The sequence below is a fragment of the Hemiscyllium ocellatum genome, chromosome 23, assembly GCF_020745735.1.
Source record: "Hemiscyllium ocellatum isolate sHemOce1 chromosome 23, sHemOce1.pat.X.cur, whole genome shotgun sequence".
In the NCBI taxonomy this organism is placed as follows: Eukaryota; Metazoa; Chordata; class Chondrichthyes; order Orectolobiformes; family Hemiscylliidae; genus Hemiscyllium; species Hemiscyllium ocellatum.
The window spans coordinates 2,233,532-2,258,954 of NC_083423.1; the positions used below are offsets into that span (position 1 = coordinate 2,233,532).

The window sequence follows — 25,423 nt, forward strand, 5'->3', positions numbered from 1 at the left end:
TCTATGTTAATGTATCACCATAAACTCTTACCTTATACAGCAGCATTTTGATGTGATATTTTATAAAATGCCTTTTGGAAATCAAAAGATAATACATCTACAGGTTTCACTTTATCTAATGTGCTTGTCCAAAATTAAACATCTGTAGGAAATTTGTTAAACATGAACTGCCTTTCACAAAACTCTGATACTGCCTAATTATCTAATGCATTTCGATATGTCCACTATTACTTCATTAATAATGGAATCTTGTATTTTTCTAATGAGAGATGTTAGAACATTTGGTCTTAAACTTCCTGTTTTTTGCCTTCCTCCTTTCTGGAACACGATCATGAGCAGCATTATCAATATGTTCCATTAGACAAAAAGATATTGGAGCAGAATTACACCATTTGACCCATCAAGAATATCCACCATTCTATCATGGCTGATATGATTCTCAACCTCATTCTCCTGCCTTCTCCCTGTAACTCTTGATCCTCTTACCAATCAGGAACCTATCTATCTCTGTCTTAAATACACTCAATAATTTGGCCTCCACAACCCTCTGCAGCAATGAGTTACACAGAGTCACCACTTTCTGGCTGAAGCAATTCCTCTTCATCTCAGTTTGAAAGGGTTGTTCCTTCATTCTGGGGTTGTGCTCTTGTGTCCTAGTCTTTTCTCCCAGTGGAAACATCTTCTCCATGTCCACTCTACCCAGGCCTATACAATTCTGGAAATTGTAACCAGATTCACCTCATCATTCCAAACTCCATCAAATAAAGACCCAGAATCCTCAACCAATCTTCATATGACAAGCCCTTTATCTTCAGGACAATTCTTGGGTTAACCTCCAACATTAATACACCCCTCCTTAAATACAGGGCCCAAAATTGTCCACAATTTCCAAATGTAATCTGACCACAGCATTATACAATCTTAGCTCTTGTATTCTGTACCTCTTGAAATTGCATTTGCCTTCCTAACTGCCAACCGAACCTGCATGTCAACCTTAAAATATAATTGTATTGTAGCTTAATTAGGTCTCGCAAGTCCCTTTGTGCTTCAGATTTCCAAAGCCTTTCATCATTTATAAAATAGTCAATGCCTCACTTCTTCCTACCAAAGTGCATAATCTTGTACTTTCTCACATTGTAATCTATCTGCCACTTTATTGCCTATTCTCCTAGCATGTCCAGGTCATTCTGCAGCGTCTCTACTTTTTCAACACTACCTGTCCCTCCACCTAGCTTAGTGTCATTTCCAAATTTAGCAACAGGACCCTCGGTTTCTTCAGCAAGGTTTTTAATGTATAATGTGAATAACTGTGATCCCAACACTGACCCCTGTGGAACTCCACTAGTCACAGGCTGCCATCCTTAAAAAGACATAGAACATAGAACAATACAGCACAGACAGGCCCTTCGGGGTTGGTGTTGCGACAGGCTGTGAACTAATCTAAGCCCATCCCCCTACACTATCCCATCATCATCCATATGTTTAACCAAGGACTGCTTAAATGCGCTTAATCCGGCTGAGTTGACTACATTGGCAGATAAGGCAGTTTGCATCCTTACCACTCCCCGAGTAAAGAACCTTCCTAAATCTATCACCCCTCAATTTGTAGTTATGTCCCCTCGTACAAGCTGACGTCATCATCCTGGGAAAAAGACTTTCACTGTCTACCCTATCTAATCCTCTGATCATCTTGTATGTCTCAATTAAATCCCCTCTTAGCCTTCTTCTTTCCAATGAGAACAGACCCAAGCCCCTCAGTCTTTCCTCATAAGGCCCTCCCTCCAGACCAGGCAACATCCTGGTAATTCTCCTCTGCACCTTTTCCAATGCTTCCACATCCTTCCTGTAATGGGGCGACCAGAACTGTACACAATATTCCAAGTATGGCCGCGCTAGCATTTTGCAGCATGACATCATGACTCTCGAACTCAATCCCTCTACCAACGAAATCTAACACACCGTATTGCCTTCTTAACAGCACTATTAACCTGGGTGGCAACTTTCAGGGATCTATGTACATGGATGCCAAGATCCCTTTGCACATCCACACTACCAAGACTCTTTTCATTGACCAAGTACTCTGCCTTCTTGTTATTTTTCCCAAAGTGCTTCACCTCACATTTATCTGCAATGAACTCCATTTGCCACCTCACAACCCAATTCTGCAGTTTATCCAAGTCCCCCTGCAATCTGTAACATTCTTCCAAACTGTCCACCACTCCACCAACTTTAGTGTCATCTGCAAACTTACTAACCCATCCACCTATCCCTGCATCCAAGTCATTTATAATAATGACAAACAGCAGTGGTCCCAAAACAGATCCTCGTAACACGCCACGAGTAACCACAGTCCAACCTTAATATTTTCCATCAACTGCAAATGTGTTGCTGGTCAAAGCACAGCAGGTTAGGCAGCATCTCAGGAATAGAGAATTCGACGTTTCGAGGGCTTATGCTCGAAACGTCGAATTCTCTATTCCTGAGATGCTGCCTAACCTGCTGTGCTTTGACCAGCAACACATTTGCAGCTGTGATCTCCAGCATCTGCAGACCTCATTTTTTACTCGAAGATATTTTCCATCAACCACCACTCGCTGCCTTCTTACAGAAAGCCAGTTTCTAATCCAAACTGCTAAATCATCCTCAATTCCATGCCTCTGCATTTTTTCCAACAGCCTACCATATGGAACCTTATGTACATTCCTGCTCTATGCTCCTGAAAGCAAGCATTGCTCATCAAGAACCTAAACCTTAAGATTAGCACCAGTTCTTTGACTGCATAACTCAGGCCTCTTCTAGAAAAGTTATAGTCTCCATACCTCTTGACCAGATTCCACACCACCAGCTCCAGGGGTGTACCATTACATTTCTGAGCAAGCTGATTAGAAAGTATCTAGAAATGGTGATGAAAGATTCAGAGAGTGTTACATAGATGTGAAGCTCAGTGAGTAGATAGAATTGCAATACATTGTGCAAGCTGTGTGTTCTTGAAGGACCAGTATCAGTCTTTGCTGGGGAACAACTCTACATTAGATGGATCTAATTTAATATTTGTACTGGGTGGTTCTTCTTCACATTAATATGATACATTTAACATTTTTCTGCATGTTTTCACTAAAATCAGGTTATAAAGAAAATACATGTTGGATTAAAGTAAAGTTTTACTGAAAATATTTTGAGAGCAAATAGCACAGTGCTATTTCAGCGGATATATTATTTTATGGGGAGTCAATTCTCATTTTGCTGGTTTAATCTGTATAGGAACTATCTGTTGGAAAAGCCAGTAAAGGAGCTGTTCAAAGAGTTTCTTCCACGGATGATTCTTCCAGGACAAGACATCCTTCTTTTCAAACACTTGAGCTTTAAACTAACAAGTGAAGTGGTCACCAATACCCTTGCTTCCTCTAACTGCCCCTGAATGGCACTGTTTACAATTGCCATCAATCAGATGGTGGACCTTGCTATCTGGGTTGGTTTGAATCGTAAAGTCCTGGAGGTAGATGTCACATTGAGGAATGAACAGCATAATCACTATTTACCCAAGTGTCAGACATGCAATGACCATGGCCCATCCCAGACTGCCCTTTCTCAAGCTACAGTTCTTAAACATTCTAGTTATCCCTTGATAATCGTCCGGCTCTGCATAGTTTGGAGTCAGCTGAAATGCCCTTTGAACAGCAGGAATTTCAAAAATGGATTGATCCCACTAATGCTCGAGAAATTTGACCAACTCTCATGTCTAAAGATAAACATATCTGTTTCTCTTCCTCAATCCCCTTCAGGAATCCAGGTGAAGCAGAGATCAGTAATACATTCTGTAAGAGTGGATCTGTGAGAGGCTGATGACAGGAAATTGTTCATATTGATGTGATACACTTCAAAATATTGTCAAGCTCTGCTTCATTCCTGCAGTTAGCAAATGGAACCAAATCCACAATCACTCCTGCAGTATTGGGCACTGCATAGACATGGACTTTAGTTTCACATTACAATAGGTAGGAAAGCAGCTGCATTGAAGAAACAATCAATTTACAAATGGATACAGGCAAATGGACCAGACCTTTACACGCGGAGTCTCACATACATAAGGGTGAAGTTATCTATTCTTGTTGGAAGAATAAAAAGACAATTTACTATTTAGATTGATAGAAACTTTAAAATGTTTCAGTGCAGAAGGATCTGGGTGTCCTCATACATATATGACAGAAAGTTAGTCTGCTGGTACAGCAGGCAATAAGGAGGGTAAATGGAATTTTGACATTTATTGCTGAGGGACTAGCGTTTTAAAGTAGGAACGTATTGCTGCAAATGCACAAGACATTGGCAAGATCTCATGGAGTACTGCTTGTAGTTTTGGTCCTGTCACTTGAGGAGGAATGTACTTATATTGGAGTTACTTCAAAGAAGATTCATTCAATTAATAGTTTTATAAGAATACATTGAACAGCCTAAGCCTATACTTCTGAGGAAGGGTCACTCAAACTGAAACATTAACTCTGATTTCTCTCCACAGATGCTATCAGACCTGGTGAGCTTTTCCAGCAATTTCAGTTTTTGTTTAAGCCTATATTTGCTTGATTTTACAAGAATGAGAGGCGATCCAATTGGAGTATATAAGATGTTAAATTAGACTGACAAATAGGCATAAAAGAGGATGGTTCCTCCTAATGGGCAATATAGAAAGAGAGGTCATAACTTTCAGGGTAAGGTTTAACACAGGCAAGGAGAAATTACTTCTTTCAAAGGATGATGGATCTGTGGAATTTACTATCCCAAAGTGCAGTGGATGCTAAGACACTGCATTCGTTTGAGGAGGTGTCAGGCAGATTTTAAACTAGTAACAGTTGAAGGGTTGTAGAGAGCAGGCAAGAAGGTGGAGGTGAGGCCGAGATTAGATCAACTATTAGTGTATTAAATAGTGAAGCTGGCTCAAGGGGCTGAATTACCTACTCCCGATTCTAATTCTTATGTTCTTATTCTTCCTAAACAAGGAAACCAATACTGTACAAGTCCTCCAAATGTAGTCTCACCAGTTCCCTGTATAAAGGAAGCATAAGTGCACTATTTCTATATTAAATTCCCCTCACAATAAACACTAACATCCAACTAGCTTTCCTAATTACTTGCTGTACTTGCAGATGGACCTTTTGTAACTCATGCATGAACACACCCCGCTCCTCTGCAGGGTGATGTTGTGGTAACATCACTGAGTTAGAAATGCAGAGACCCAGACTCATCCTTTGGGAACAGGTGCTCAAATCTCCCCATATCAGCTGGTGCTATCTCAATTCAAATCCTAGATCTGGAATTCAAAAGTTCGTCTTAATGGTTCTGGTAGATTATGGTTCAATTTTGCTGTTTTTTCAAATTGGATAAATAATATATGTAAGGACAGAGATTTGAGGAATAGATTATGAGCTAGATACTGAGAGGCCTGTTGGATATTTCTGATGTTATTGTACTCACAGTATGGTTATGTGATTTTCTGTTGCTCTCGCCTTAATAAACCTTGGTTTGGAGAATGCTGGCTATATGTTCAGTGCTCTCTCTGTGCTACTGAAGAGCATATGAAAACTGCGCTTTGATTTTACTTGAGTTTTTGAAGAAATGCCCTGTTTGTAAGAAGCTCTGTCATTATTCCCTCGAATATTGCTGTGGTTCTCTCAACATCAAGGCCAAAGCATCTGTCAGGAATTACTAAGGGCGTTTTCAGCAGCTCCCCCATTCATTATCAATTAGCACAGAAAGCCCCAGCCTGTTGGAGAGCTGCAGTGTCATTATTAATGACTGAAATGAGTAATTGCAGAGAGAAAGTTTCCACAGCTCGTATTCCAGCTGTGTACCAATAACAATGTTCTGCATTTGGCCATCATTTGCTCATTACTTTCTTTCTTAGTCAGTAATTAATTTTTTTTTGATACCAGGGCTACAAGTTAAAGTAACATTTACTTCATATATTAGAGACAAAAGTGAACAATAATCCATGAATTGTTCTTTAGTCTTTGGTTTGATTAAACATTGAATGTTAACTTGAAGAATCTCAGTGCTGAGGAACATTGTATACTTTTAAAGACGATGTTAAACTTCCTACATCAGATGTAGCAAAGGTTTAAATTGCCATTTGTGTACTTTATTCATCACAGTGAATGCGCCCTGATGTGACTTTCATAATTGTGCAACAAACATTACATTTGTTTTGTGGAGATTATGGAATTACTGCAGAATAATTGTGCTGACTGCAATATATGAAATTGCTTGTTTTTTTGAAACATAATCAGACTGTTGCTAGGTTCGAGACAGGAGGGTGAGAGGTGAAATGGAAAGATCATAAAATTACAGATTTTTGGAGGATCAGTGCACAGACATAAAACTATCCCAACCTTTTCTCCTGTGTTAAAACAGATAGAAAGGATCTGCAGCAGTCATTTACTGCTGGTAGCTGTTGGGGGTCCAAATAATTACCTTCAAAAGTCTCTGCTCAGCATGAGAAATGGAAAAAACATCTCATTATGCCAGTGAAGCTATTATTGTGGAGTAATAACGCAGTACGATATGTTGCTTGCCTTGCAGAAATATACCGTAAAATAAGCCCCAGTACCTGCAGAATGTCACTGAAACTAGCTCATTGGCAACATGTGGTAGATTGACTAACAATGTGGAAAAGTCACCCACCCATCATAGTCCTCCTGCCTCAGGAAAATACCCAAGCTGTGTTTGAAGTGGTTTACAGGATCTCTCTGCATTATGTCACTCCCTTCTACCTTAGTGAGGCAGTTCTGGTGGCACAACAGGAATATGCCTGCCCCAGAACCAGAGGCTCTGGCTTCAAATCCCCCTCAAGCATCTGATCCTCACAGGAGGCTCAGAATGTGGTCAGAAAGGTTAGTTATTGACCTGTAAATCCATCTAAAGTGTCACTGGCAGACAGCAAGAATGGGAGTGTCTGCTGTATAATGAGGAGTGCTCCCACTCAGACCTCTGGCAACAGACTACTGACCTTTCCAGGAAAAAACAATTTTTGAAACAGACAGAAGCGCACGCTTTGTCTGATTTACATATCACATGATACAGGAAACTCTCCAAGTCTAAGTCATCGCTGCAATGAAGAAAGGTTACATGTCCAGAGCAAATGCAAATGGGATTTTTCACTTTATTTTCTGCCTTTACTTTCCAGCTATGTTTTCCAGATCAATTTTCTGCGTATTAAACACAGACATAAGCTTCCACTTCAAAAACCACTCACGTCACATCGGAAAGAATTCATGAATAACCTAACCTGGAAATGAATGTTTTTTTTGTGAATTGCACGTAAGATTTGGATTGCAATCTCTTTAGAAAACAGTAAACATTATGCATGCTAAATAGTTTTCACTGCAAAACTATCTGGAGGGACATGATACATATTTGGAAAGTGAGCAGTTTGGCAAACGATATTGGCTTCCTGAGGATGATTATGTTCAAGTCTCACCTATCAGCAGATTAAGATCTTGCGTCAAGGTCAAGCTTATCTTATTTATTTAGTTATTTGTGGGATGTAGGTGTCACTGGCTGAGCCAGCATTTATTGCCTGTCCCTAACTGCCCGTTGAGAAGGTGGTGGTGTGCTGCTTTATTGAATTGCTGCAGTCCATGTGCTGTAAATGGAGTCACAAAGTCCCTTTGGGAGGGAATTCAGATTTTAACCCAATGAAGGAATGGTGATATATTTCCAAATCAGGATGGTGAGTGATTTTTTTTATATTCATCTGTGGGGCTTGGCCATCACTGGCTGGCCAGCATTGATAGCCCATCTCTGTTTGTCCTTGAGAAGGTGGGGGTGAGCTGCCTTCTTGAATCACTGCCCACTTGCTGTTGGTTGACCCACAATGCCTGTAGGGAGGGAATTCCAGGATTTTGACCCAATGGTTGTGAAGGAACGGCGGCAGTATATTTCCAAGTCAGTTCAGGAGGGGAACGTGCAGGTGGTGGTGTTCCCAAGTACCTGCTACCCTTGTCCTTCTAGATGGAAGTTGTTGTGGGTTTGAAGGTGTTGCCTAAGGATCTTTGGTGACTTTCTGCAGTGCATCTTGTAGATAGTACACATTGCTGCTACTGAGCATCGGTGGTGGAGGGATGGAATGTTTGTAGATGTGGTGCCAATCAAGCAGGCTGCTTGATGGTATCAAGCTTCTTGAGTGTTGTTGGAGTTGCACCCATCCAGGCAAGTGGGGAGTATTCCATCATGCTCCTGACTTGTGCTTTGTGCATTGTGGATAGGCATTGGGATGGCAGGAGGTGAGTTACTCACTGCAGTATCCCTAGTCTCTGACCTATTCTTGCAGCCACTGTATTTATGTGGAAGTCCAGTTGAGTTTCTGGTCAATGGTAACCTCAAGGATGTTGTCAGTGCGGGATTTAGTGATGGTAATACCATTGAATGTCAAGGGGCGGTGGGTACAGTGTCTCTTATTGGTTATGGTCATTGTCTGGCATTTGTGTGGTGCAAATTTTACTTGCCACTTGTCAGCCAAGCCTAGATATTGTCCAGTTCTTGTTGCATTTGAGCACAGACTGCTTCAGTATCTAAGGATTCGTGAACGGTGCTGAACACTGTGCAATTATCGGCAAACATCCCCACTTCTGACCTTATGACAGAGGGAAGGTCATTGATGAAGCAGCTGAAGATGGTTGGGCCTTGGACCTTGGGTTTGGAGGGGAACTCGCGGTGGGGGGGGTGGGGGGAGTGTTCCAATGTACCTGCTGCTCTTGTCCTGCTAAATGGAAGTGGTTGTAGGTTTATTTGATGAATTTCTTTTGTGAATTTCTACAGTGCATCTTGTAGTTATTACATGCTGCTGCTAATGAGTTTAGTGGTGAAGAATGTGGTGCCAATCAAGAGGGCTGCTTTGTTCTGGATGGTGTCAAGTTTCTTGAGTGTTGTTGGAGCTGCGCCCATCCGAACAAGTGCAGAGTATTCCCTCACAGTCCTGACTTGTGCCTTGTAGTTGTATTCTGTCAATGGATTTTTCTATAATGCATCTGTTACCATCAATGGGACATCCTAACATGTTCATTCTATTTTCCTCAATGATGAACAATGTTGCATCGCTCAGGTGGTTATGGGACTGAATCCAAATTGTGATTCAAGGAAGCCCAGCCTTACGGTTAACATTCAATTTGTGAAAAAAACTGCATAAAATATTGAACCAACCAAAAATGTGTATTGTCCTGTTTTGTTGAATTGGTCAGAGTTCAGTTCTTTTTATAACATCAAGTCTTTATTACTATGACAAGCACAAGATGAGAAAATAGCGGTGAAACAAAGCTCAAGGTCTGGTACCTGCACAAACTCGTTTAGAGCCCCTCTCCTTGCTTCTAGTGTCAGGAGAAATCACCGAGTGTGTAGCTGCTCTGTGAATCTTATCTAACTAACCTCCCCTCTCCAACTGCATCAATGCTCAAAACCCTGGGGCTGGATTTACTCACAAGGCTGATCAAAGCTACATGTGCAGCCAAAGAAAAATCCATCCCTTCATGCAGTCAACTTAATGTAATTGTTTATTCACTTCTAGTCAACTCCACACAGCTCTGATGCAAGCTTGATCTGACTGTGTTCTGTTGTTCTGCAGTGTTCTGAGCAGTCAGTTTCCTTTGAAGCAGTGCTGAAAGTACTCCGTCCTTGTGTGTTTTTCATAAGAGGTTCCGTCAAAGGAGTGTCAGACATCACAGCAGGAAGCCCTTGTTAGTGAAAAATCTTTAGCATTCTCATAATTCTTTAAAAACACCAGATTTTGAACAGAGCAGAGCAGACATATCTTATGCTGCAAATATCACAAGTCATGTTGTTCACTAATATTTGGAAGAATGTCTGGTCAAAATCATTGCTATGATAATGCAGAATCACTGTTACAATGTGGCAAAGCTCTCATTACACAAGATGAGGAAAAAGATTCATACTAATTCATTTAAAGCACATGGCAATTCGTATTGGAACACATTTTTAAAAAATCATCGCAGTCAAACTTCATTTCAGAAAGATCCTTACTTCATTCGTATCTTTTATCATAAGCTAATCATTTATTAACATCAGCTTCATTCTAAAACTATCACCTGAATATGATTAGAGCGATTCTGGGTCAGTGGTGCTGGAAGAGCACAGCAGTTCAGGCAGCATCCAATGTGCAGCAAAATCGACGTTTCGGGCAAAAGCCCTTCATCAGGAATAAAGGCAGTGAGCCTGAAGCGTGGCATCCTTGCAAGAGGATTCGCAGTAGGGTTAAAATCAACGAGGTAAATACAACGACTGCAGATGCTGGAAACCAGATTCTGGATTAGTGGTGCTGGAAGAGCACAGCAGTTCAGGCAGCATCCAAAGTGCTATTGCTGCGATTTCGCTGCTCCTTGGATGCTGCCTGAACTGCTGTGCTCTTCCAGCACCACTAATCCAGAATCTGGTTTCCAGCATCTGCAGTCATTGTTTTTACCCTATTATTAGAGCGATGTAATTATACTTGTATCATACGTAACCAGAAGATAAACTAAAGGGAATATGCTGCATCAATAGCTCAGCAATAGCACAGAGAAAGAAACCACTCAGAGACACCACAGCAATAGTTATGACTGGAATTATGAAATTGTTATTTTTAAATTTCAAAACTTGATATGGCAACAAGCTGAGGTTAAGGCAGTCTGTTTGTAAACTTGGAAGTACCATTACTTGTGAGCTCATAAGAATTCCATCGCTAAGATGGTCTATTTCCACCTCCATATAACCATCTGACTTCTGCCCTGTCTCCGCTTATTTTCTGCAGGATCTTCATTCACATTTTCATTAGTTTGATGCTGGTTTACCCCAATAAATTCCAAGCTGAGCTATCACATTCTACCCTCCCTACATTTGAGATTACCTGAAACATTTCTGACTGTATCTTCGAGGTTACCTGCCACCTTCTGTGTGCACTGACCTACACTGGCTTTCAGTTAAGCTACGTTGTGTTTGTAATAATAAGATTCTCATTCTTGTTTTCAAATCTCTCAATCACGTCAGTCCTCTGAATCTCTGTAATATCATCCAGTCCAACAATCCTCTGAGATATTTGGGCTCTTTTATGTCTGGGATTTTCCCCATTTCCAGTTTTAATTGTTCCAGCATTGGTGCCAATCCCTTCAGCTTCTTCAGCCCCATGCTCTGGTACAGCCTCCCTGCAGCTTTCCAGCTCTGTACCTCACTCTCCTCCTTTCATTCATTCATTAAAACATCTCTCTTCAGCCAAGATTTTGGGGATCGGTAACTGATATGGCCCAGCATCAAAGTTTGTTTTATAAAGTTCCTGAGAAACGCCTGAGAAGTGGTTAGCACAGCAGCCTCGCAGCGCCAGAGACCTGGATTCAATTCCAGCCTCGGGTGACTGTGTGTGGTGTTTGCACATTCTCCCCGTGTCTGCATGGGTTTCTTCCGGGTGCTCCGGTTTCCTGCCACAGTCCAAAGATGTGCAGGTTAGGGTGAACTGGCGATGCTAAATTGCTCGTAGTGTTAAGTGAAGGAGTAAATGTAGAGGAATAGGTCTGGGTGGGTTGCTCTTCGGAGGGTTGGTGTGGACTTGTTGGGCGAAGGGCCTGTTTTCACACTGTAAGTAATCTAATCTACTCATCTTATGAGACTTCCTAATGTTGAAGGAGCTATGGAAGGGTGCTATTGTTGTTGTAGCATCAATCAGAACTGATCTGTGGTGGGATTTCTGATTTACAAATTGATTGTTAAAACTCAAAATGCATCTCTTCAAACTGCGGAGAATACTTCTTTGCAATTGGCCACAGGACAGAGGATATGATTCAGGCTGTCCTCCAATCACTGTGGTACTATCATCTCGTGGTTTGTTGGGGTGTTGTCAAAAATCATTTACAGACAAGGTGATGAATTATGTGGCCCGAGTACTGGTAACATGTTGATCGCACTAAGATGTGAGCACCCTTGCATAATATTCAGCAGTCATTTTATTTGTTCACTCATGTGATGTAGTGCTACTGACATTTACTGCCCATCCCTCATGGCCCTTTAGAAGTTGATGATATGTTTTCTTCTTTAACCTCTGCAGTCTGCAATGTAGTTAGGGAGGGAATTCCAGGATTTTGACCCAGCCACAGTGAAGGAACAAAAATCTATCTCCAAGTCAGGATGGTAAGCGGCTTGAAGGAGAACTTGAAGGTGGATGATGTCAAGCTTCTCGAGTGTTGTTGGAGCTGCACCCATCCAGGAAAGTGGGACATATTCCATCACACTTTCCAGAGGAACCCCTACAGAAATGGCCTGGAACTGAGATGACTAATCTCCAGTAACCATAGCCACCTTCCTGTGTGCCAGGTATGACTCTAACCAATCAAGAGTTTGACCCATTGACTACAGTGCTGCTAGGGCTCCTTGATACCACTGGGTCAAATATGGCCTTTATCTCAATGGCTGTCACTGTCCCCTCCCCTCTGGAATCCAGTTCTTTTGTCCATGTCTGAACCAAGGCTGTAATTAGGTCAGGAGCTGGGTGGCCCTGGCGAAACCCAACCTGGGCATCACAGCAGGTTATTGTTGAGCAGGTGCTGCTTGATAACACTGTTGATGATACCTTCCTTCACTTTACTGAGAGTAGACTGATGTCTCCTGGCTGAGTCATTGGTTGAGTTGGATTTGTCCTGCTTTTTATGTACAGGACATACATGGGTAATTTTTCACATTGCCAGATAAGTACCAGTGTTGTAGGTATAATGGAAAATCTTGTCTAGGGGAGCAGCAAGTTCTGGAGCACAAGTCTTCAGATCTATTGCCGGAATGTTGTCAGGGCCCAAGGTCTTTGCAGTATCCAGTGCCTCCAACTATTTTGTGTCATCACGTGGAGTGAACTGAATTGGGAGAAAGACTGGTATCTGTAATGCTGGGGATCACTGGATCAAAAACTTGTTACATAACCTTCAGCCTTATCTTTTCCATTGGATTTTCTGGGCCCTTCCTTCATTGACGATTGGGATAATTGTGGAACTTCCTCCTCCAGTGAGTTGGACAACAGAGTTTAGATCTGATCTGTTGGTTGTGTGATCATTTATATCTACTTATCACTTGCTGCTTATGCTGTTTGACTTGCGAGTTTGATAGCTTCATTAGGTTGACACCTCATTTTCAGGTCTGCCTGCTGCTGCTCCTGGCATGCCCTCCTGCACTCTTCATTGAACCAAGATTGATCCCGTTGTTTGATGGTAATGGTTCAGTGGGGGATGTGCTGGGCCATGAGGTTACAGATTGTGCTGGAGTACAATTCTGCTGCTGTTGATGGCCCACAGCATCTCATGGATGCTCAGTCCTGAGTTGCTAGATCTGTTTGAAGTCTCCCATTTAATATGATGGTAGTGTCACACAACATAATGGAGAATTTTCTCAATGTGAAAGTGGGACTTCAATTCCATAAGATCATTAACAAGAGAGCTAGGAGTGAGATGACGAGAAACCTCTTTATTCAGAGTTATTAGGATTTGGAATGTGCTGCCTGGGAGAATGGTGAAGGTGGATTCTATAGGAGGTTTCAGAGAGAGCAGGATATATATTTGGAAGGGATGAATTTAGAGGGCTATGGAGACAGGCCTGGAGAATAGGAATGACGTGGTTGCTCTTTCAGGAATCGGTGCAGACACAATGGATCGAAAGGCCTCCTGTATTGTAAATTCCATGATTCTACCTCATGAGGTTGCTTGACAAGTCTGTGAGACAGCTCTCCTGATTTTGGCACCAGCCCCAGATGTTACTAAGGAAGATTTTGCAGGATCAGCAGGGCTGTTTGTGCCATTGGCATTTCCAATCCCTTCACCCATGCCAGGTCCCGTATCATTCCTTTACTTAGAATTTCAAGCACTTGATCCAACTGAATGGAACACTTTAGACAGGAGTTAAGAGTCAACCCCACAATTGTAGGTATGCAATCACATCTAGGCCAGACCAGGTAAGGATGGCAGATTTATTTCCCTAAAGACATTAGTTAACAGGATGAGTTTTTACAACAATCGACATAATGGTCATTATTAACCTTTGCGTTGCTGATTAATATCCGGCTCTCTGGATTGTTAGTCGGGTGACAATGGCACTATGCCACCACCTTTCTCAGTATCACAACTCCCAGGACATTTTGGAACTGTAAGGGCTGCAATGATGGCTTAGCATTACATCTGGCATTTTTCACGTGGCAAAGGAACGTGCTAGAGGGGGTAGAGTTGTGGAGGGCATTGGACAAAGGAACAGTGCTGCTTGGGTATGGATGTCAGACAAGCTCAATGATCTAAAATCTCTGCAATGGCTCTGCCTTCAGTGTCCAGCGTGCTCCAGCACATAATGGTCAGCCTTACTGACCCCCTACATAATTTTAGAAAGATTGGGTCCTTATCCCCAAGGAGTCTGATGAATAGATAGGTGTGGGATGTAAACTGTATATTGTTCTTAACTGTCTATCATTCTGTGTCATAGTCAAAGGTAAAGCTGTGATATTCAAACACAGCCCAGTCAAATTCTAAACTTGACAATCAAGATTTCTAGCTTTTTTTTTCTAAATATATCATGATGACGATCTTTCCTGAAAATCAATGTCAGTATAAACCTTCCATTTTTATATGAACAGCTTTCATCAAATCTTCAAACATTTACATTCAGTGCTGATTGCATAGCTCAGGTTGATGATGATGATGTTAATTAATTACAAATCAGGAACTCCTTTTCTTAAACTAATCACTTCTAGCTGCTGTTTCAGTCTGAGGAATTCTCACTCTATTACATGGCATTACATACTGAAGGGGCAGTGCTTTTTTTTACCTGTTAACACAGAAGCAAAAGGTTGCAGAGGGTCAAAGGGACACTTCAATCTTCCAGACTCGAGGCTATCTAAGTCCAGGCGAAACACAGGCTCCTGATAAAAAAAATAAAGATTACCTCTTTGAAATAAGTTTTGAATGAATGAATCTCTTTGTATTAAGTGTGAATCATCCATGTGAAATACCAACAGGGTGTTGTGAAAATCCCTTTGAAGGGAAATGATGGATGATATTCATTCCATTTGCTGCTTTCCCTGCCATGCACCACTTAGAACAGTAGCTAAAATTACATTACCTCTGCCCGGGGTCCGAGCTCAATAAAGGCACACATTGGGTGGAAGGCTCCAGTGCCACAGACATACGCGTGGGTCTTGTTGTAATTATGAAGGACCCTGATGAAATTCGCACACTCCCTCTGTTCAGGAAACAGATAGAATCATTAGCCTGGGAATGAAAGCAACTGATTGACAAAGTGTTAGCCTCTGATTTCTCTGATCATTGCTCCTCTGAGTATTGTGTCTACAGAACACCACTGTTTTATTGAAACCTTCCCCTCCCCACCTCCACCCGCTCCACAAACATCTGGATTGATGTGTTTGCATCAGGCAAGTTTAAAATAGTCAAACACCAGTCACATCCCTAGGAAAATTATAAACGTAATAACATTTATGTGCCTGTGGGCATTTTTCACGTTGATTATCCAGAAATTCTCAAATTATCATGTGAGAGAGAGTGGGACACATAACGAGGCAATCCAGAGAATAAGGCCACATAGAATTTTCTCATTTTAGTCCTGAGATTATCTGCACAAACCACCATCAGTGGGTTTACATACCAGCATCATCCAACACTCACGGCCTCTCACTGATATCAGGTAAGATCAGGGATTCAAAATTGTGAAGGAAAGGAGCAGGTTTTGAAATGATCCGACTGTTTGAATTTGGGATTTCCATTTACTAGTTTTTAATGAAAACTTTGGATCTGGCATATGATTTCTTAGTCAAAAATCAATCAACCCACCAAGTAATCCAAGCTCAAAGGTCTATTCTTCCTTTAATTCATACATGGAATATGGTCATCACTAGTTTGGCCAGCATTTATTGCCTACACCTGAATGCCCAGAGAATAGTTAAGAGCCTACCAAATCAGTGTGGGTCTGGAGTCATGTTTAGCCAGACCAGGTAAGTTTGGCAGTTTCATTCCCTAATGGACATTAATAAATCAGACAGTATTTTTCCAACATTTGGCAATGGTTTCATGGTCATAAATAGACATTTGGCTGAACTCTAATTCCACCATGTACCATGGTGACTTTTGGAAATAGGTCCCAAGAACATTACCTGGGATCCGGATTAATAGTCCAGCAATAATATCATTTGTTGCACTCGAAATTCTCCCTATGCTCCCTTCAAGAACTAGGTTTATCTAGAAGATGATCCCTTGACAAATAACAACTTGTTTCCAGTCACAATCATGTGGCCAAGCTGCACGGACAATAAGAAATAGCAAAGCATAGATTTAAGAAGAAGATATAGGGGACCTAGATTCCTGAGTATGGTTCTTTTCTTTTTATCGAATTTATTCTAAAACAAGCTGGCTGCTGGAATCATCACTTTATTCAGGGGAATTCCTGACAACTGGCTAAAAGGATTGCAAATACCTAATAGCTGAAGGACTCCATTAGCATGGAGTTAAACTTATGGGATACTGAAGCTGAGAGGAGAGTGAGAGTTCTTAAGTGCAGGGCTCCAGAGTAAAGAAAAACCATTAGAACTCAGAGAGATCTGACTTGAAGTAGCTAGACTTAGCAAAGGAGTAATCCCTGTGCTGAACTGCGAATCCAGGATCACGCAATATTTGGAAGAGATTTGAAGGGACAACTTTACCATGAGTAAGCAGAATTGTTAAGAAATCCAAAAATTTGCACAAATGTTTAAAACATTCCTCAGGCCAAGGAGTTAATCTTCCAATGTCCAATAAATTTCTAATACGAGTTATTTGTTGGTGTTATTCAAATGGATGCTGAACAAAATTTGAGTTAATGAGCTCAGCTTAAGAGTGCAGGTAAATGTTCATTCAATTTTGATATTTTTAACATAACCTATATTGTAAATACCGTGTAGTTATTATTCTTTACTTTTCGTGTAATACAACCCTTTGGCTTTAAACAGTGAACATAGTAGTTTAATTCTTTTCATAAATACCTGTGTTTTAGGATTTCCAAAAATAAAGAGAAAAAATGTCTTGTAATATCATAACAATTACCAAATCTGATTGTTGTAGAAAATATATCCGCAATGAGAAGTTTTTCTATTATCTCCGTACTCACTTGACCCTAACACCAACAATTCTTTCTTTCTCCTATTCTGATGAAGCAATCATTTCACTCCAAAAACATGCAGATCAAACACAATGCACCATGACTTATTTACTGATGCATATTTCTTTGAGCTGAGTGGATCAAGTAAGAAATTGCAAATTGCAACAGAAACTTTGATGATAAAATGTTCAGGATGAGCACAAAGTGTTGTTTCCACTTTTTCATACAAAATACATGTGTACTTTTAGCAGGGGGAGCTGCATTGTGTTTAGAATTGAGTAGCTTAATCAAGCTCCCCCTCTCTAACTGAAGTGGAGTAAATCATCTGAGACTAGAGATCAAAGCCAAGAGTTTTCTGGCCATTCTTTGACACAGCTACTCACAGTATAGAGTTGCTGAGTTATAAAAGTTTCAGGTTTCTTTATTTTAAAAAAAGCAAGAAGTCATCACAATGAAGTCTCACATAATCTAAAGGAAAAGTTCATTAAAATGACACATGAAAGGCAGCTTCATGTTTAGAAATGTTTGCAACACAATTGTATTGGTATTGATGTAGAATATGTATCAGATTCTTTAGTTTATATGAGTTATTTCTTCATGCTTGATATGACTGCTCTGCTCCTTGTAACTTGCTTCTTTATTAATTATTAATCTTACCTCAAGATGACTTCTGTTCAGATTGTTGAATGTTAACTTCCAATCTACTGTCTTAGACCTTAGCAAAATACAATCCAGATGGGATCACTTTAAATTCAGGAGTGTTCATAAATATATTTTATCTCTGCACAATTTATTTTTCCCTTTAATTTTGTGTTTTTAAATTTCATGGCATGCAATAAAAGTGATTCTGAGGCTAAGCATTGTTCATTGCCAAATGCTACAACAAAGCATGCTACACAAAGTAATTATTGTACAGGTTAAACACGGATGGAGTTTTATGCCATGTCTTTTTTTTAAAATAGGCCGGCAGTCAATTGTTAACAGAATGCAAACAGCAGTTAAGGGCTCTTAAATCTTTGAGCAGAAATAGCCCAATTTTGCAAGTCATGATTCAAACAAACTTTGCCATGACTTGATGCTCACCTCAGGGTGAGAGAGAATATATCTATGGCGAATTTGATTTAGATTGGTTAAATAAAGAAGAATTATTGTCATTATTATAAATGTGATGACAGAATAGTGCTCAAGGCTAGAGTGATGAAATCCACTAACTGGGGCCCCATGCAAATTACTCTACAATGAAAATTCAACCCCACTTTCAGCACCATGCCCTCTGGGCTCGTGTCAACAGGGGGCTTGCCTGAAACTGCCAAAATACGTGTTTCATTAATGTGACCCCTAGCATGTAGCAGCGAAAGGTTACATTCATTATTTTATGTGTCACAAAGTCAAACTTTCTGAATGGGATTTTGTCAATATGGAATTGGATGTGGGTCCTGGGAAACCTTTGACATAACTCCTTTTTGCCACAATTAATGTTCATTTTTATGTTAAACAATTTACAATGATCCTTTCAATCCTAGATACATTCTTTCATATAGGAATCCCCTTCATTGAATAATATAATAAGAAGAAAGATCATTAAGAAAATGTAAATGCACAATATTTAATGTTTACCATTTATCTAGACTACACCATTAAAATACTCCAACTAGTTACATTAAAATGTGTTTCCATCTTACTTTTCAATGGGAAGTCCTTACTATCAGAACAGAAAAATGCCATTCATCACCTACATATAATTCCAGCAATGAACAGCTGATCTGCATTAAAAGTTGTATTTACTCCCCTTAACTGAAATAGTCTGCTGTCCTTATCCAGTCTAGCCTACACCTCAAACCACAGCAATGTGGTTAACTCTTAACTGTTCTTTGGGCAATTGGTGATGGGCAATGAGTGCAGGTCCAACCAGCAATGCAAACATGCAATGACTGAATTTTAAAAATGTAGTGGACTCTCAATAACCCTGCAAGGTGGAAACTACTCAAATGAATCAAAGGATCAACACAAGCTTCTAACCAACAAGAAATGATATCCTTGTCATCAATCCTCAATTTCCATTTATACATTTTAAGAAATTAATCTCTGTCGCACTCTTTCCAAACCCAATATTTCCTTTCCAAGGTGTGGCATGGGAACTATACACAGTTCTCCAGAAATGGTCTAGCCAGGACTAGACAGTATCACCAGAGCCAAGCTTTCTTCCCTAATATTATAGCCTTCCATCATAAAATCTACCATTCTTTTATGATTACTGGATAGAGAATTATCTCAAGGGCAAGAAACAGCAAATAGGGATAAGGAGTTCTTTTTCACATTGGCAATCTGTAATCAATGGATTTCCACAGGGATCAGTCCTGGCACCACAACTGTTTACAACATATATGAATGACTTGGAGGAAGGAAGTAACTCATGTACTCTAGCCAAATTTACAGATGACACAAAAATAGGTGGAAAAGCCAGTTTTAGGATGGATACAAATGGTTTACAGAGAGATATTGTTAGGTTAAGTAAATGGGTAAAAAGCTGGTAAATGTTGTATAATGTGGGCAAATGTAAAGTTGTTCATTTAGGAAGGGAAAACAAACAAACAAAATATTATTTAAATGGAGAAAAACTGCAGAAACCTGCAACGTAAAGGGCTGTAGGAGTACTTGTACATAAAATACAGAAAAACTAGCTCATAGGGGCAACAGGTAATTGGTAAGTGTGCCTTATTTAGTCAGTAAGTACCTCTTGTTTCAAAGAGATTGGAGTATAAGAGAAGGGAAGTCTTACTATAACTGTACGAGGTGCTGGGGAGACCACATCTGGAGCACTGTGAACAGTTTCGACCCCCTTATTTAAGGGAAAGATATCATCTCATTAGAGGCAGTTCAGAGAAGGTTCACTGGAATGACCTCTGGGATGGAGGGAATTGTCTCATAAGTTAAGGCTGAACATGCTGGAACTCAACTCAGTGGATTTTAGAAGTATGAGAGATGATCTCATTGAAACAGGATTCTTAAGGGGCTTGACAGGGTGAATGCTGAGAGAACATTTCCCCTCATGAGAGAATCCGGGACCACAGGACATTGTATCAGAATAAAGGGGTGTCAATTGAAGACTGAGATGAGAAAGAGTTTCTTCTCTCAGAGCAGTTATAAATCTTCGGAACTCCTTGCCACAGAGAGCTGTGACCATAGAATCCTTCCGTATATTTAAGGCTAAGATAGACAAATTCTTATCATTAGGGGAATGAAGGGATTATGGGGAAAAGACAAGAAAATGTCAGATCAGCAATGGTCACATTGGATGGTGGAGAGGGCTTAAGGGCTGGATGTAGGCTTGCTCACTGAGCTGGGAGGTTCATTTTCAGATGTTTCGTCACAATACCAGGGAACATCTTCAGTGCACCTCTGAATGAAGCACTGTTGGTATGGCCCACTTTCTATATTTGTTTGGGTTTCCTTGGATTGGTGATGCCATTTCCTGCGATGACATCATTTCCTATGGTGATTTCATTTCCTGTTCTTTTTCTCAGGGTTCGTAAGTGGGATCCAAGTCAATATGTTTGTTGATAGGGTTCTGGTTAGAATGCCATGCTTCTAGGAATTCTCATGTGTGCCTCTGTTTAGTTTGTCTTAGGATGGATGTGTTGTCCCAGTCGAAGTGGTGTCCTTCCTCATCCATATGTAAGAATACTAGTGTACGCATACAGATGAGGAAGGACACCACTTTGACTGGGACAACACATCCATCCTAAGACAAGCCAAACAGAGGCACACATGAGAATTCCAAGAATCATGGCATTTTAACCGGAACCCTATCAACAAACACATTGACTTGGATCCCATTTACTACTCCCTGAGGAAAAGAACAGGAAATGACATCACCATCCCAAGGAAACTCAAACATATAAATAGAAAGCGGGCTACACTACCAGTGCTTCATTTGGAGGCTCACTGAAGATGTTACCTAGAATGGTGATGACAGGTCTGGAAATGAACCTTCCAGCTCAGCGAGCAAACCTATATCCAGAGCCTCAACCTGAGCTACAAATCTTCTCAAAACCCGTTAGGGCCTAAGGGCTCCAGTGACCTACTTCCATTACTATTTCTTATGGTGTTATGGTCTAACCTTTTCACAATCCTTGACTCTCTTTGGAATATCACTGCTCCTGGATTTTCACCAGTTAAGAAATACTAAGATTGATCTTTTTATGCACTTATGAATAATCACAATTTACCTGCTTTGAAATCCATTTGTTACAGTTCTACCCATTCACTCAATCTAATACTCTCCCTTTCTAATGATGTGCACATAATATTTATCACCAATCATTGTGACACTAGCAAACTGGAATGTAAAGATGCCTCCTTGTGTTCACCAAGTCAGTCATATACTGAATTGTTGAGAGTCTAGTACCAATGGCCATGGGACATCATCTGCCACCTCCTCTCAGTTTGATTACATATGTACAATTCATACTTGCAGTCTGCTATCACAAAGTGATATCCTCCCCATTGCAACAACTACCTTAAACTCAATGAGCTTTAATAATAAACAAAGTTTCTAATGTTGGCTATCTTCAGGATATCCATATAAACTGTATCCATTGATATTCCCCATTCCACTACTTTAGTTTGGGGGTCAGTTGGTTGGATGGCTGGTTTGCAATGAAGAGTAATGTCAATAGTGTAGGTGTAATTCCAACACTGGCTAAGGTTACCTTGAAAGACTTCCCTCCACAACCTTTCCCCTCACCTGGAGGTGTGCTGAACCTCAGCTTAAACCACTCTCCATTGTCTTTCTCCAATGGGAAAACAGGTCTATAGTGTCTTGCCTTTCATTACTTCCTCAAAAATCAGTTGGGTTTGTTACCTTTTACACATTCACATTGAGTGTCTCTCAGCTCAATTTCATCTATTTGTTTAGTCATGCTGTCCTGATATTCCAATAAGAAACATTTCACAAGGATATTTCACTGGTATAACTGAATGCTAGAGGGATTTAGCATGGAACTCACAAAGAGAGAAGGTTGGCAGTGCTGGAGTTGAGACAGTCTATATTGACTATGAACATTGAAATGGTTTATGTGAATCAAATCCATGTTCACTAGTATTCCAAAAATTGCACACGACTGCAGAATAAATATTTTGAACAGACACACTTGCACAAGTCAATCTCAATCTACTCACATGTTCTGCTCTGAAATACAACATCACAATTGAAGTATGTCTTCCATCAGGGAGATGTTAGTGAAAAGCTAAACAACAGTTTCTTTTACGAGGTTGAAAGACCTTTTGTCTAACCTGTCATTTTATCTTGCTTTTCTTTCAGATTTCCAAAGTTCACCATGTTTCCTTTTGCTTCACAAATGTCCTTATTCAGACTCAGCAGCATTGAGCCAACTTGCTTGACTGACAGAATTATACATGGTTTCAGTCATGATTGACACACCCGGTGATCCACATCACCGTGATCCAGGCCCCTGGGAACCTACACATGTTTGATCCGTACACTGTAAGAGATCAGTGATCTGAAACAGTGAGACACTGAGCACTCACAATGTTATTCTGGAATATCTGATTGAGAAGCTGTACCTTATTATTTTGTCTGATACTTAAGGGCCAATTGCTCAATCAAAAACACAACTTATAACATAATGCAGATATAATGTAGAATGCAGAATGAGAAGTTTAATGAATGAAATGGCTACATAACAGTGATACTTACCAAAGGATGCTTCCCAGTCAATTTGCACATTTCAACTCTTTCTTTGGTTCCAGGCCAGTGAATCTGTAAAAGAAAATGATCGTTATGTTTTCAACATTACACCATGTGATTATGTTGCTGTTTTGCTTCAAGAATTAAAGATATGCACAATCCTGAAGTATATAGCTGAATTTCTCATTTCCCTTTCTGAGTCCATTGATAGTAAAATATGGGGTGGAGCCAGGCAACACAGGTTCGATCTTCAATTAATTCATCTGAACTAAACTTACAGGAAGGGCATTATGATTTAAACCAACATCATCCAACTCTACTCATACCAGTTAGGACTAATAAATGATCAACCAGAGTTAACTGTTTGATTGCCATCCTGTAATGTCAGGACTGCCATAAGAAGAGAGATTGCATCAGTTAGGGTTACTTTCACTGTAGCTTAGAAGAATGAGTGGGGATCTCGTAAAAACCAATAATATTCTAACTGGACCAGACAGAGTCAAGCAGGAAGGATGTTAGATTAGATTACTTACAGTGTGGAAACAGGCCCTTCGGCCCAACAAGTCCACACCGACCCGCCGAAGCGCAACCCACCCATACCCTTGCATTTACCCCTTACCTAACACTATGGGCAATTTAGCATGGCCAATTCACCTGACCCGCACATCTTTGGACTGTGGGAGGAAACCGGAGCACCCGGAGGAAACCCACGCAGACACGGGGAGAACGTGCAAACTCCACACAGTCAGTCGCCTGAGTCGGGAATTGAACCCGGGTCTCAGGCGCTGTGAGGCAGCAGTGCTAACCACTGTGCCACCGTGCCGCCCATGTTCCTGTTGACCTGGGAGTTCAGAACCAAGTGACACAGTTTAAGGATTTGAGGTAGGTTATTTAGGATTGAGATGAGGAGAAATGTCTTCGCTCATAGAGTGGGAAGACTGTAGAATTCTCTTTCATAGAAGCAATTGAAGCCAAAACATTGAACAACAAGGAGTTGGATATAGATCTTAAGGCTAAAGTGATCAAGTGATATGGGACGGAGTACTAAATTGGATGAAAACAGAAATTGCTGAAGAAACTCAGCAGATCTGGCAGCTTCCGTGCAGAGAAAGCAGAGTTAGTGTTTCGGTTCCAGCGACTTTCCTTCATAAAGTCCTAAGATTGTTGAGCTCGATATTGAGTCCGGAGGGCTGCAGGGTCCTCAAATGGAAAATGAGGTGCTGTTCTTCCAGCTTACACTGAGCTTCACTGGAGCACTGCGGCAAACCTCAGACAGAGATGTTGGCCAGGAAACAGGGTGGTCTGGCAAAGTGGCAGGCAACTGGAAGCTCAGGATTTTTTTCTTTTTAACAGGCAGAACGTCGGCATTCTGCAAAACAATCAGCCAGCCAGAATATCATCTCCCCAATGTCAAGTGGAGTTGTGGTATATTATGATTCTTGAAAATCATGATGATGTAACTGATCATGAGTCTTACATCCTAAGAGTGAAGACATCAGTCGAGAACAAACATACGCAAATGGAGGTCTTCAACACTGCAATAGAGAGCTGTCTCTGATAACCTTCTGTGTATAGATGTAAGTGCTGTTCATTCATCAACCAGAGTTGTGGTGGAGCAGATGATAGGTCACCTGGAGATAAGGTTCTGATGCTTGGATCAGTCAGGGACATCCTCACAGTAAACTCTGAGCAGACTGTGCTACATAATCCCAGCTGGGAAAACAGGAATAGTTTTGTGGAGATTGAGCCGGTGTTGGAATTATTAAAATTGTGAATGCTCAAGATTCCAGATTTGAGGAAGTGTGGAGATTTCAAAGGGTTAGTAGGGGCAGTAGGCAGGAATGAAAGTGGAGTAAAAACCACATCCAGATCTTATTGAATGGCAGAGCGGTCTGGAGAGGTTGAACAACATCTTATGGTCAAAGATTTGGAGTAAGACCATGGAAGGAACAATAAACAAGGATTAGAATGTTAAAATAGAGATGTTGCTGAGAATGTTCCCCAGAATGTTGTTTGGTTCTGTGCAGACCTCAAGGTCCATGCGTGGCAGGAACACTGCAATTTCCCAGTAGGGTGAGGGGTGACGTGTGAGGGGTGAGGGGGTTTTGGTGCAGATCAGACCCCAATGTTTTAGATGTGCTCAAGGACAAGTATCCTGAACAAACAAAATCCTTAAAACAAATTCAACACTTCAAAGAGCCTCAAACACATCACATGTAAGCCATGACATCTTGCACATAATTTATTTAAATGTTGGCATTCAATATACATCCAACTCCAAAATAATCCAGAAAAGTCTAAAATTAACTTGCAGTATTGGTATGCAATTTTCCATAATATGACAGAGTACTCTTTAAACAGCATCAGAAAGATTATCATATCTCTGGTCATACAGTGTTTCTCTGTGAAATGTTTTCCTGTTGGCAGACTGTTTTCATTAGAACACACAGCATTTGAGCCAAAAGAGAAGTAATTTGGGACACTGAGTCTTACAGGCTTTCCGTGTATTCAACATTCTTTCCATTTTAAGAGTTCTTCCTCTAATACATTTTGTGGTTTCTCATTTTTATAATTTCC

The 25,423-nt window shown here is 40.6% G+C and overlaps 1 protein-coding gene across 4 annotated transcripts in view; it reads right to left on the reverse strand.

Moving 5' to 3' along the window:
- Positions 1 to 25,423, reverse strand: part of sema3d (sema domain, immunoglobulin domain (Ig), short basic domain, secreted, (semaphorin) 3D) — a 356,167-nt gene that overhangs the window by 145,278 nt on the left and 185,466 nt on the right. For all 4 annotated transcript variants that reach the window (XM_060842587.1, XM_060842584.1, XM_060842586.1 and 1 more), the window contains exons 4-6: positions 22,856 to 22,918; positions 15,112 to 15,231; positions 14,818 to 14,911 (exon numbers count right to left, since the gene is read on the reverse strand). In XM_060842587.1, the coding sequence (XP_060698570.1) occupies positions 14,818 to 14,911; positions 15,112 to 15,231; positions 22,856 to 22,918 (277 nt within the window). The remainder of the gene's footprint in view (positions 1 to 14,817; positions 14,912 to 15,111; positions 15,232 to 22,855; positions 22,919 to 25,423) is intronic.